General features: G+C 32.7%; 1 protein-coding gene across 1 annotated transcript in view; it reads left to right on the forward strand.

The window, feature by feature from the left end:
• The first annotated feature begins 2710 nt into the window (after positions 1-2710).
• Positions 2711-14776, forward strand: part of LOC147078467 (cadherin-related tumor suppressor-like) — a 111916-nt gene continuing 99850 nt past the window's right edge. Inside the window, exons 1-2 of the mRNA XM_085960477.1 lie at positions 2711-2734; positions 3193-3513. Coding sequence (XP_085816603.1) covers positions 2711-2734; positions 3193-3513 — 345 coding nt within the window. The remainder of the gene's footprint in view (positions 2735-3192; positions 3514-14776) is intronic.

Genomic DNA, 14776 nt, shown 5'->3' on the forward strand with positions numbered 1-14776 from the left:
CGTACCTATCTTTCGGCCGAACGCATAAACATTCGGTAATTTATGTGTCAGACATAAACAATATAAAATTTGATCTCATAATGGGGAACCTGTCATGCAGAGGAAAGAATCATTTATTTTTTACGACGATAGTAATCGATTGAATTATAATAATATCTCTGGTCGGATACAAAAAAATAAGTTAGTACCTAGACACTACGAAACGGCAAACTTAACCCATATAAGTGCATGCATCATCGTCGCTATCACAGGCACTACAACCTGATGTAAGCAATAGGCACTGGCAACCTCCAACCAGAGTTGCTCTCCAAAATCTTCAAGATTACCAGTTGGACCCACCGAAATTCTGTAGATTCTTTTCTAGTCTGTCTCTGTGTTGCCAACCGTTTTATAATATTATTTTGTACTATACCTATTTAGTATGTGTGATAGTAAATAATATATACGATATATATTAATATATGAAAATCAATAAAAATTATATGATATTGAGTGAAAATTTTGTTGGCACGATAAATTAATAACGTTTAGTACCGCTAGTTCTACTACTTGAACGCCAATTATTCAACTAATATGTATGTAGTCAGATCATACATATTATTTTTAAGGGGTGCGGATTTCAATTCCTTACTCACTACCCCTTACCATCAACGTAAAAGTTTTTGTTTTAATTACTAAACTAATCCCTTAATTTGAAATCTTCGTCTAGTGATGCTCAATCTGTTGGAGTGAATGAGAACTGCCAACATAAAAAACGTTAACATTTTAACTAGAAGTCTTTAATTTATTTTGAAAGTCTAATGTCCTTACCCTTATACAATGTAAATGTATTCATTTTTATGATAATAATATTGATGTACATTCGGCTAAAAAAATACTTTTATAAAAATTACATATTTACTAGTAGAGTTTAGATTGAACAGAAACAAGACAGGATTTATCATGGGGCTATAAAAGCTACAAGATAGGTCTCCCAAATTAGTAGAAGCTTCAGTCCGAAAAATAAAATTTTAATGAAATTACTTAAATCCTTGAGGTCACTGGAAGAAGTTTTTATAATACACATATTTTATACAATTGGAAATAACCGTAATTATTAATAATTTTGCACACATGAGCCAAAAATCAGTGATTGAAAAACGTGCTGTATTATACAGCAAAAATGCTTTAAAACTCCTTCATACACCCTTATAATATGTTTAAAAAACTGGTTACATGTAAGTTGTACGTATGCAGTTCATCGTGGGACACTTATTCGTGCGCCACAGTACGTGAAACATGAGTTCGTATAACATTTATCAAATGACGAGTTCTTCGTTGAACATTTCACCGTGGAAACATTTGTAGGTACGTATCTTACAAAATGCGGCGATAGTTTGCAAATAGTACTGTTCCAATTAGATTAACCCTAACCTAGTAAAGACATCTCATAAAATTTGCCACATGTTGTAGCATACGTACAAATATACTCCACGGTGAAATGTTTAACGAAGAACTCGTCATTTGATTAAATGTTACACGAACTCGTGTTTCACGTACTGCGGCGCACGAATAAGTGTCCTGCGATGAACTGTTGACGTACAAATTTCCGGATACGAAAAAAACTATAATAACAAAGTATAAAATATATAAAACTTATTGAAGTTACACAATATATGTGATTTGGTTGGTTGAAAGTAGGTATAGTATTTAATAAAAAAAACACAGTTAATTATTTCATTTCAGTGAAGGTGTTTAATGTTTCATTCACACGTTTACATTAAGAGTTCAATGCTTTCATTGTTTTATTGGTTCAAGTATAATACTGCATCAGAGAAGGATTAATTTTAAAAAAATGTATTCGTGCATAACCTTACGGGTGCAGAGTTTAATAAACATTTGTTCGCTGAAACAGAGAAGCAAATTCACAATTTATCCACGCTTGCCTATGGGAGGCGTATAGGTACAGTCGTAGTTTTCAAGACACGATGGTACTCTCGTGTAATCCTTTATAGGCGGTCGCCTCCAGTTATGATCGGATAATCGTGATTAGCTTGGATCGCGAATACCGTCTTTCGTAACTACACCCATAAGTGGATACGAGAGAGACAGGCAATACTCTTTGCATACATTTAGCGATTCTTCAACTCGGTACGGAATACAGATTTCTTAGCCAAATGAGCCGGGTGATTTTTCTTGCGATTTTGTTTTATTTGGCGAAGAAATATCGGTCCAAACTGGGCTCGGTACCACGCCCACGGAGTGATTGAATGCCCGCCGCACTTACCAAAACACATTTCGACTTTCTCAAATCGTTTCATGCAGTCCAGGCTGCTTCTCACGCGTGAAAATGAGATTCTTCTCATTGACGGCCCAAGGCGATCGTACCAGATCTGCGCCTAAAATTTTAAAATATTCCAACAAGAGTGAATACACGGGATAAGTATCTCCGAACGATAAAATTATCCCCAATGTACCTTGTTAAAGATAACCTATAAATTATAGGACTGCAGAATACTTTTCGTTTTTTTTACACAATATGACAACGTTTTCCATGAAAAATTTGAAGCTTTATATATTCATAAAATTCTCCATCTGTCATTTTTGAGTAATATAAAATAGTAGCTTACAATATCATTCATTAAATCTTGGAAAAGGCAACAAAAATGAACTCTTTTTTGATTAAACTATGGAGTATAGCATTTTTTATTGAATAAACACACTTTAGAATATGAGAATCATACTCCACAAATTGGTTTGTAAATTAATAAGTAAATCATAGTAAAAGAAATACGGTGATTATATGACTTAATAATATTCGGCTTAAATATGTTTTTAATGAGTATATTTTTGATGTGTTTCGAAAAAGTATGTATACAATTAATGAAGTAGTTGGCGTTTATTTTCATTTTCAATATGTTAAAAAAGTCGCAGGCTAAATAACCATTATAATAGATTATTTAAGCTACTTTTTTTCTCTATACGTTCAAAAAATTTTGCGTAGGGTGGGTGGATGTAGCTTTCATTTTAAAAAGGTTAATTTTATTTATAAAATGGATGCATATTACCTCATACTTACTATTATTACATAAAGGAATCTATAGAGTAGAATGATTCCATGTTTTATTAAAAATTAATTCATATTACGTATCAAAATATAATTATACATAATTTCCTACATAGTTCTAACTTATCTTCTTTTTATTTTCACAGGTCCGAGTAAACGTCCTGGACAAAAACGACAGCCCACCTTCATTCTTCGGCCAGCAAGCATCATTCACCGTCTCCGAAGAGTTAGGGGCAGGCCAAGCAGTTGGAACAATCAAAGCTCGCGATCCTGACTCACTAGGAAGAGTCAGATACTCTCTGAGAACGCATGCGCAAAACTCTGATGCTACAAAATTTTCTGTGGACGCTGACACTGGACTGCTCAAGCTCACAGAACCATTGGATAGAGAGACCAAAGACACTTACAAGCTAGTCGTTCGAGCTGATGATGGGCTGCAATATACAGACACAACGATCACTGTTGTGGTGAGTATTAAAAATTATTATTTTAATTAATTTATTGTATGGAAAAAATGAATTTTATATGAAAACAATAAATATCAATATGTATAGTTTGATGTAAATAATATCATACTTACTTTATTATTTTTCTTCTTGGGCAAATTCTCAATATCATTTATAGAAGAAACCTTATAAATATTTCAAATATATCTACTAGAAATACAGCTAATTTTAAATACCTAATATATGTATGTGAATCACATAAAACAGTTTAATAATAATAATTAATGGTAAAGACCGGTTTACATATCGAATGAGAGTATTTGAAATAATATAGTTGTCAGAGCTTATGGGGTGGTAAAACATAAATTTCATAATAACTTGTGCGTACTGATGACCCTCTATAGATGACGTCACACATTTTTTCATATTCTTACCTTCTCCTTCATTATGAAGTGAAATAATAAATGGATGGCCCCTTATAATTATTTCACAACGCTTTAGAATGTCTTATAATTATTATGTTAACATCTAAGTTAGGTATGAAGTTAGTGCTGATGCTCTATCGATTTGAAGAAAAATCTGAGAACATTGCCCTTTTTATAAACGTGTATAAAAGCGGTTTGCATGTAGGTACTTTTAAACAGTGCAATGCACGAAACATGACATTTTACAATGTGTAAGACACATTTGTCTGCAGAGATTCACCTCAAAAGTGTCCAACGACGACATAAATCGTGAGCCTCCGTTCGCGGCAGGATGGCAGCAAAAAGCTCGGCCCGTTATTCATCAAAGGGCCCCCAGATAAATAAATGCGAATAACTGTGGTCGTAGACTAAATTCCGTTTAATCGCCAGACCGGGGGGCAAAAAATAGTCGCCCCCAATCGCTTACGTTTGCCGCGATGCTTTTTGCCACTTGTCTAATGTCAAAATCGTAGAGATCATTACCTCATTATTTGATAATTAATTATATCTCTGCATTGTATACCATTAAGCAACTGTACGTGGTGTATATATGCCGTAAAGTATACATAATTAACAGAGAAATAGCAGACTTATGTACTTACTATTTATTTTTGATGGATAATTTCTGCAATTAATAAGTAATTGAAAGGCGTAAAAATAAAAATAAAATAAAGACAATAAGATTATTTTCAAAAAAGTACTGTCATGTACAAACAAGCATAACATCACCATGTTTGATCCTAAGAGGATCATAATATAGGCCTCCACAATATTAACAGATTTTTGTTTTTACAAGAAATGGATGTTATCCACTTGCTCAACCTAAAAGTTCCAAATACACATTGAAAATCAACATGTGAATTTGCCAGACTTATTTAAGATTCGAATACGAAATCCATGACGTTATAAGTCGATACGTTACCGCTCGGTCATCTTGAGCTATAAATAGTAAACTAAATTATAATTTGTACATTTATTTTAATTCTTAACGACTGAATACTATGTCAATAGGCACAGATAATATGTCCAGTTTTTACTGAAATACCTATTGGTTATTACGCACATTTCGCAAAATGACCTACCTTTATATAAATACATTTATGTTTTAAACATATTTTAATCCGAATACAGTGCCTATTTGAGAAGATATTGTTTCATCTAAATACACAGTGACGTCCCGTAGGGGTAAGCAGGGCATGCGTTGCATAGAGGCGGCGAATCAAGGAACGAATACAATTAATATTAGAGCATTTGAAATTAATGGCGGTTTTCAATGAAGCAGACGATGCAGTCGCTTCGTTAGTGTTTCATGTCTTACAGTATTTTTTAGAAGATTATATTGTTTTACCTATAAATAACATCAATTATAAGTATATAGATATAGTAAGTGAGTACGCTTGGTCAAGTTCAAATATGCAATATTGATTAAAACGTATATCCGGCATGACTTGCAGTCAGGTGCAATCATTTTAACTGAATGTCAAGGAAACCCGCGATTTTCTGGTTCATTTGTATGATGTATAGTTAATTCGGAATTCAAATAAAAAGAATGTTTCTCGCAAAGGATAATATCGAACCAAAGCATTTTGCCGCCGAACATTCTTTCGGGTTGCTATTACAATATCACCGTAGTCGCTGATCAAGTTTTCACTTAAGTTTCACAATAGCTCATTCATGGTGCAAACAAAACGATATCCTGTGCTCTTGACAATAGGTTAACTACATTTCGTTTTATGGTTATCAATCAAATTTCCTACTGCTTGCGATCGAAATATTTCTCCACGCGATATCAGTGGCGTAGATTGTGTTATTCTTTTACGGAAAATTGACCGCAGGTGACATACGTACATTAATTCCAGGTTTTGCATTATTCAAGTATCTATACATAAAAAGGAAAATAAATGTCTAACTCATTAAATGGGATGTACCGTTACGTCAGTTTATTCAATAATAAAGGTGATACTCTAATTTCTATTAATAAACTGTATTTTGTATGGGAAACAAATTACCAAAGTCCATGGATTTAATTGTTCAGATACTGTGTAATCATCACAACCTCAAGCAAACATGTCGACATCTTTATTAGCCAGGAGCAATCCATCACTATATTAAAATCTCCTCGATCTTATTTTCATTTGCATCATTTTTCTGCCACATAAAATTGCCAAACTTAATCAATTCATCAATCCGCTGGTGACTATGTCAGCTTTGTGAGGATTTATTACATTTTAGATTACAGTTTCCACCATGTGACAGCTATCAAGGCATATCGGTTAGGTGACCCATATCGACAGCGCATATTGATATGGTTCCTTTTTTTTCATTTTGTTTTTCTGCGCTATGACCAACATATATATATACCTTTATATGACACCTACCGCCAGTTTTTGCAGACTTTCAGCGACTTTTTCATCTAATTTTAGTATATAGAAACATGACATTTATTCTATTCAATTCTGGAGTCGGTTAAGTACTCTGAAATGGATTACAACCTTCTTAAAAAAACTGATTGTTTTGTTGTTAATGATAAATAATATCAAGCAATATTGTAGGGGTATAGCGTTTATATTTAATTCTGAATGTATTAAAACCACCACAAGCTTGTATTGTATTTTTAAATGATACTAATACAGTGGACAAAGAAAATACCCGCATCCATGACGGCGTATTTACTGTGTTTATCGTTGTTTTGCGTTTAATAAGTATCATAATTTTGATTTAACCTACCCTGTCATCATAATCGTAACAATCTTTCAATTCTTTGATTTCTTAGTAAAGACTATAATAATAAAGTAGGTTTTTTGAAAACCCGTTATTATTCGGATATCTTTCGCATTGAATTACAAATAATAAATACTATTTAAGACGATTAATTATATATAGTCGTGTCCGGAGATTTGTACGTATGCAGTTCGCCGTATCACACTTCACCGTGAAATGTTGTACTTATCGCAAATATATGGTCGTATATTAAAAACCGTCCAACCTCTTTGGATCGTATAGTACTGAGATAAAATTCATGGCTAAATAAAACATCGTTCTTGTCGGCTTATAGGAAGCCACGGCAAATAAATTTTGAAAATAGCCAATATACTGGATTATTTATTAGGTTAGTGTTACACCCCCGTGTGGTCCCCATTTGGGGATGTCTCTGTGTATCTGAAGAGGCTCGAGTCGGTATCAAATCCAACAAATAGTAAGCTCGTCGTTTCCATCATAATTCCGGTGTGTTAATTATTCACCTTCAAGTCCTAAAATCCAGACGAAAAACCATACTAAAAATAAAAGTGACAGCTTGCTACTCACTTTCGAAAATGGAGGGAAGTGATATTAGGTTAGTTATCATTTTTGAATTCATGATTTTTATCATAAACAGAGATGACCGTATAGTATACGATCTTCTCATTCCAATAAGAAAGCTAACGGAAAACTGTGCTACGGAGAAATGTAATACCAACGTACAGTTACAACTTAGTTAATATAATAATTTATTGATTTTCAATATATTACTTTAATGATACGCTACTGCCCGCAATAGATATTCGAGAAACCCAATACTATTTTTTGTATGTCTTGTTACGCTTTGCCTATTTGACTGTAATTAAACTATTCGGGCAGATTGTGGTTAGAGACTTTCAATACTTCCGTCACGGTGCTCGCTCGCCACTCGAGATCGGATTTTAAATCCGAAATAAAGCTTTCGATTAGCTTACTTTTTGTATTATTTTTGTTACAGACTTAACTGCTTAAAGTTCCGCCAATAACAAACGTGCTTAAAGTCTGATTATAATAATCGACTTCACGTCGATAAAGACACTTTTATATAACTGATTCTACATTAAAAAAAAAATAGTCGTTATCAAATTCTTCTATTTCCAATCTAAATAATATAATATTCGTTTATATCATACAGTGATCTATTGAATTTTAATAACCGTCTAAAAAGATCGTGACTACTCGATGCGAGGTTTGTGCAAATGACGCGAGCCGAACGAAATATAATTTGTCATAAAAATTCAACATGCGTCTTTTTAATGTTATGTTTATTATTATATTCATAATAATAATAATACATTCATTCACATGTTTTCTTTTTCAAGTACATGCGGAACGTTTTTTAGTCATTTTTACACGATTTAAGAATATATTCCTCCGACGCCATCACAAAACAAATTGACATGCTCACACCTCGACTGTCAGTCTCCGATTGGCGACGACTGCGAAATTTTATTACACTCACCTACTGTTGAAAATTATTTGCCGTTTCACTTATGTATGCTCTTAAAGATATGCGCCTTTGATCAGCGTTTTGACTATTCCGTGATACTTATAGTGAGTACAAAATATTCTTTTTGTCGTCTTTTTTATACTTAAAGTTATAACTCAAAAACTACTTTTAACAAATATTGAAATAAATATAAATAAAAGAAATAAAAAAATAAATTATATAATAGGTACCACCAATTTAGAAATACTTTATTTTGATATCTCGAATGAAAATTTTAAGATAAAACTTGTTGAAAATAACGCACTTGCAAAAAGTATCAAGTATGATTCTGACGGTATTGTATCTAATAGCCTTGATATTCATATTATCAATGAAACGGCTGAGTAAACGAGTACAGTATATGCTTCATAACTTTGCACTCCGGTTCTAGGATAAAAATGATATAATATATCCTAAAAATATTTATTTTACATATGCTATCTATTTATTTTTTTAGTACTACATTTATTAATACAAGTGAATATAATGTTTGATCTAATTTTATGCGAGGTGATCAGGCAAATATGCGTATCAGTTAAGTAAAAAAATGCGAAAAAGGTGTAAAGCTATAAAACGTATTCTCTACGCGCTTAGATAGAATCATTGTCTATCTTATTGTATAAAAAAAAAACTCGAATCAGTTTATTTATTCTATATATTATATCTACTTTTTATGTTCGTATTTTAGGCGGATAAAGTTGCGAATTATAACGCAAAATATTCTATAAGTATATAATACTAACATGCGTTCGATAACATCTTAGCAGGAAGAAGGAAATTTGAAAAAAGGTGAAGCCTTAATTTTTTTTTTTTTTTACACTATCCAATATTGTAGAATTGACACTGAGCACGTTTCCGTCATGCGGACAACACTTGTTGGCCGAAAGCAAATATGAGGTGTGGCAACACCTGTCATTTAACCGGCCATCGGACTTGTGTTATCATTACCCTCTCAAATAGAAAACTCGGACCTCGACAGCGCGCACCTAGCGGCTTTATAATGTCGTGTCCCACACACTACATAACACAGTGTCTATAACAAATAATAGGGGATCAAAAACCGATGAAAAATGATGTTAAAATTTTGACATTATAACGTAAAACCGGTAAATTCACCGGTATTGCAAATAAATTTCAATTAGTTTTTATGATCGAATAAAAAAAGTTGTTGTAACAAAATATTTATTGATTTAAGTAAAATATCTACAAGATTCAAAATGAAATGGCATAACCAGTCAATAAAAAGTAATCGGTTATTTTATGTCAAATAGAAATCAATATGTGTGCACATAATTTTTAATTAGTTACCATGGCGCCGTTAAATCGTGAATGAAGATGATACGAGTATCTAAAAACCTTAAAAAATAAATAACCAGTATTACTCAAATCCATAGAAATATAGGTTGACTTAATATCGCTAGAATTAGCAGTAATAGTAGTCTAATGTGTCAGGCGTTGGATTTTCATCTTGGGGTTCCTGGTTTGTTTCCCATTGGTTTGACTATATTATATTTATGTGACTGTCTCACTACTTACATTGAATTTAATAGTTGCAGTTGTAAAAAATATAGTGTCAACTACATATTTTTGTAAACCTTTCAGCTAAGGCAGTTTTTCTTCATCTGGATCCAACACATATTTTAAAAATCACATTACACGTGAAATTACTTATTGCCGGATTGAAACTCGCATTCGTATTCTAGTGCGTAAGGCGCTGTATTTCCAACCGAGGACTCCGGGTTTGATTTCCGATGAATTCACAATACGCCCACGATGGCCGAGCGACATAAACGTCTGCTTATAATGTCGTGGGTCCCAGGTTCGAATCTTGGGTCTGGAAAATAAACATATTGTTTTCAATTTCTGTTTGGAGTCAGAGTCAGTGATGTCCCGTGGGGGTAGGCAGATTTAGCGTTGCTTGGGGGCGGCAGTTACTCGACGGGCGGTAAATCGAGGGAAATCATTTGGAATATAATATATAAATAGCTACCTAAACTTAGTAATAACGATAATATCGGTTAGCGATATCTAGTTTACTTCCGTTGCCCTTCGACGTCCTTGGTGACCAGAAATAACACGTGCAGATTTGCGAATAATTAGTCTGATATTTTGTTATTAATGTATTTATACAACACATTTTCTTAGATAGGTATTGGACTCATGAAAAGATGATAAAAATAATGTATAAAAAATGAGGCGGCATTGCCTAGGAGCGGCATTTTATCTAGGGACGTCACTGGTCAGAGTATGGACCTAATAGGTTGAGCAAATGGCTAACATCCATTTCTCGTAAAAATAAAAATCTGTTAATACAAACCTCAACTCTAAGGAGGCACCAATGATCATATTAGGATCAAATATGGTGAAAAGAAAAAAAAGAGGTCACTATATTATATTTATCTGATATTATCACGTCTGGGTGTTTGTGATTGCTTCCCTATTTATATTACTAACTAAATTACTGCTATTGAAGCTCATGGTCTGTTGTAGTGTTAAAAAAAATCGTGTCCGGAAACTTGTACGTATGCAGTTCGCCGTATCACTTCACTTCACTTCACCGTGAAATGTTATATCGGAAATATATATTATATATACCGTATATTGAAGACCGTCCAACTTCTGTGGGTCGTAGATTACTGACATACAATTCATGTCTAAATAAAACACGGTTCTTGTCGGTACACTTTACACGAAGCCAGCAGCAAACACATTTTGAAAATAGCCAATATACTGGATTATTTGTTAAGTTATGAATGAGGTTAGGTTAGATTAGGTTTTCATTCTTGAATTGATGTTCATATTAAATCTAATCAAATTGGAGACCGTATAGCATACGGTCATCTCTTTCCGATAAGAAAGCTCACGGCAAACTGTGCCACGGTGAAATATTTTACGTACAATTTACATGTAACCAAAAAAAATATGAAAAGATGAGTAAAAAATGACTGAGATTATTAATACTATATATACATATCTAAATTATTATTATAAAATTGATAGATAGAAGTGCGGTCAGCCATTAATTTAACGTTTAAAAATACCTTACATATTTTTATACGTAATTTTATTAATATTAATTTTATAAAATACCGGCGTAATTGTTCACAAAAACCGATATTTTAAATATCAAATAATTATAATATGATATATCGAGTGCAGTTTTGGTCTAACCCGGTCCGGCGGCCGTTCAGAAGTTATTCGCCCGTAAACGGCGCATATCGAACAAGCCGGTATCGCTTCTTAGATCAAATTTTGTTTTTGATCCGATATTTAGTGATGTCGTACAAAAGGATCGACAAATTTATTTTGACGCAGGTAGCACTCCACACATCCGTCGACCTTCTCTCATAAATTCTTCTGCAGTTTATTTTTCGTCCGAGATTTATTTTACAAACCAAGAACAGAAAAAAGTCAAATACGTACTAGGTATATCATTTTTTTTATAGATATTTACGGTTATTAAAATTTGCAATCTAATCTAATTTTTTTTTCACTCAAATATTTATTTGAGCAACGTTGCTTTCATACATCTGATACTACCTACACTAACTACCTAACCAGTGACGTCCCGTGGGGATAGGCAAATTAACCGTCGCTTGGAGATGGCAGTTACCCAAAGAGCGGCAAATCGAAGAGAATCTCTAGGTATATATAGAAATAGCTACATAAAATTGGTAATAACGGAAATATCTTTGCACTAAAAAATTCAGCTCACTGGTTAGAAACAAAATGTATTAATTAGGTACTATAAAAGTTTTAACAGAACTTTTTTGTCGGGTTCGCGGTGTCTAGTTTACTTCCGTTGTCCTTGGACGTCACGTTCTCGGTGAACAGCAATGACACGTGTATACCTAATTTAAAATTTATCCAAATATGTTTTCCAGTCACTCGTGAGTTTTGGAAGTTGTCAAGTGTATTTTTAAATGTACCTAACTGAAACCGTAGACTTGCAATATTATCTATTGAAGCAGAGATGGCGTTTAAATTAGATTTAGTTGTATATATATTGTTAGTAATGTATCCATACAACACATTTCTTAGATATTGGAGTCATGAAAGGATGATATAAAGTACAGTATAAAAAAAAATGTGGCGGCATTTTGGCACTGCCTAGGGACGGCATTTTGTCAAGGGACGTCACTGTACCTTACACATAATATATTATACCTGCTAATACACAAAAACTTCTACGAAGATAGGACATACTGTGACAGTCGGATAACATATAATATATTTTTTCCTACTGTACTATCTCCAGCTGTCAAATATCGGCCTATTTCTCATTTGACAGTTGGCTGGAAAATTGCACTTTTACGATTTTCGGATCTTAAATCACAATATACAGCACCTTGCTTTTCCACGTATAACGCTGATATTTTCGAGGATAATAAACTGGGAAATTGCACACTTTTATCCTTTCATAATATGGTTGGGGTACTTACTATTGACATGTTACGCTGGATTTATTAATTCTTTTGCATTCTGTTGAAACCATCATCTTCTAAATGTTATGCTGCTAATTTATTGTAATAACAGAGAGAAGATAGATATTACATTTAAATACTGTTCATTTTATATACCAATACGTTATATCATTGTGGTTTAATTTTACATATGTACAATAAATGTACTAGGCGACATAACTACTGTTAGGTTCAATTAATTACCTAATTAATTATACATTTTGAAAACACATTTGATAAATATATAACCACTAGAATTTTTTTTTTTTAAATACGTCACCCAGCAGGTTCGAACCTGCGTCCCACGGAATTCGCGCCCATGTGCTCTGACCACAAACTATACACGTTTCATCTAATTATGATGAAGCTGATGGTTTTTACAGTATTCTCTTAAGCATTTTCTAAATTGCAATGCTTATTGGCAATCGACTTTTGTATTTTAAATCAAAGTATTGAATAACCTTAATATTGCTAACCGGTGTCATCCAAATCACTCCAAATTTTTGATATAACTGTTCTCGCACTTGCTTATAATTTAATAAACTATTTTTTTATATTCAAAGAATAATTTACAAAATTTAAGAATGTAATATTCTTTTATTAAATAATTTGAAAACGAAACATATATATAACTACTGTAAAAATTATTTTTCATTCGTTTCTTCGTTTTTTCGTTTTTTATCAAAACGGTTTCTTTCTGATGTTACATATTTTTCTGACCCAACTATGTATACATATTCAATAAAATAATGTGACATTTTTAAATCTTATGAATTATCCGTTGAATAAAAAAGGTATACCTAATTAATTATAGAAATATTTTTTTATTAGTTAATTACGAAGTTAAATTGTAATTAAATTACGCTTCATCAAAGTTAAACTAATACATAATCATCTTGTTCGTTAAATACAAGAAATTCTATTCTTTTAATTGTTAGTCTGAATTCACATATTTAAACAAAATTGACAGATCGTGGAATGAAATGATTTTCCTTTGTCCGTTGTTGAAAACTGAAGATGGGAAAAACGAAGATCAATGATCATTGTGAGTGATAACAATCTAGAATAGAGACCACGGTGCTAGTCAGCTGAACTCTATCCAATTTAATTCCTTTCAGCTGTCTTAAACAATCCATTACATAGCAACACTTGTCCAATTTCTGCAATCCAAATACGTCAAACAGATAAGTGAAAACTTCTGTCAGCAAGATTCTCTATGCGCTGAGAGATCGATAGATATCTTGGTACTTGGTGTATATAATTTATATGTTCTGTATATATACAACAATATATTATTTACTGTGTATGCATAGCGATAAAGCTCTTCTTAGAAAAAACAATAGTCTTTAGACCAGTTCGAGGTGTTTCTTTATGTTTTCCTTTGCATTCCTACAGATTGGATTCCTCGCGAAGAATGCACGCTCAAATCGAATCAATGTCGCTATTTATTTTGGAACAATACATTATAAGAAAAAAATTAATGTGTTTTGAAATTACAGTTTTTAACATTTTAAAATAAATAAATCGTCGTCTTGTTTTCCAAAATGTCAACAGCTAACATAATTATATATACACCAAAATTCATATTTTTGCATTAGTAGAGTGTTCATCTTTGAAGCCGTAGATCATGGGCTCAATTTTATGGCTGGCAAAAATGCATATTATAGTTTTAATCAGTGCAAGAGCCCAATACGCGAATCAATTTTCTAATATCAATTCGTCGCTAGAAATATGATACTACAACCTTCACTCCGTGGAAGGCCAAATACTTTGCTTAGAAGCGACAATAGTAATTTATATTATTTTACTTCGAGAAATCACACAAACTTCTCAATTATTAATAAGTCGATAGTTATTTACTTTGGTAGTATTGACCTTTATGTCCTTGATAACTATCTCAAAAATCGGGAACATCAGTTGTTTGTTCTCCCAAGGTGCAGAACTAACTTGCCGTTGGTAATGCCAATTAGGAGGGCAATAACTCTGTTCAACCAAATCACGTAGGGTATTGACATATTCCACCTGGGTGAGAATGAATATACTCGTAGATGGGCATTGTTTTATAAATTCTTGAAATAGGATCTGCTTAG

This window comes from Rhyacophila brunnea, unplaced genomic scaffold (assembly GCF_057557595.1).
Source record: "Rhyacophila brunnea isolate RB1 unplaced genomic scaffold, BYU_Rbru_1.0 scaffold_11, whole genome shotgun sequence".
NCBI lineage: Eukaryota > Metazoa > Arthropoda > Insecta > Trichoptera > Rhyacophilidae > Rhyacophila > Rhyacophila brunnea.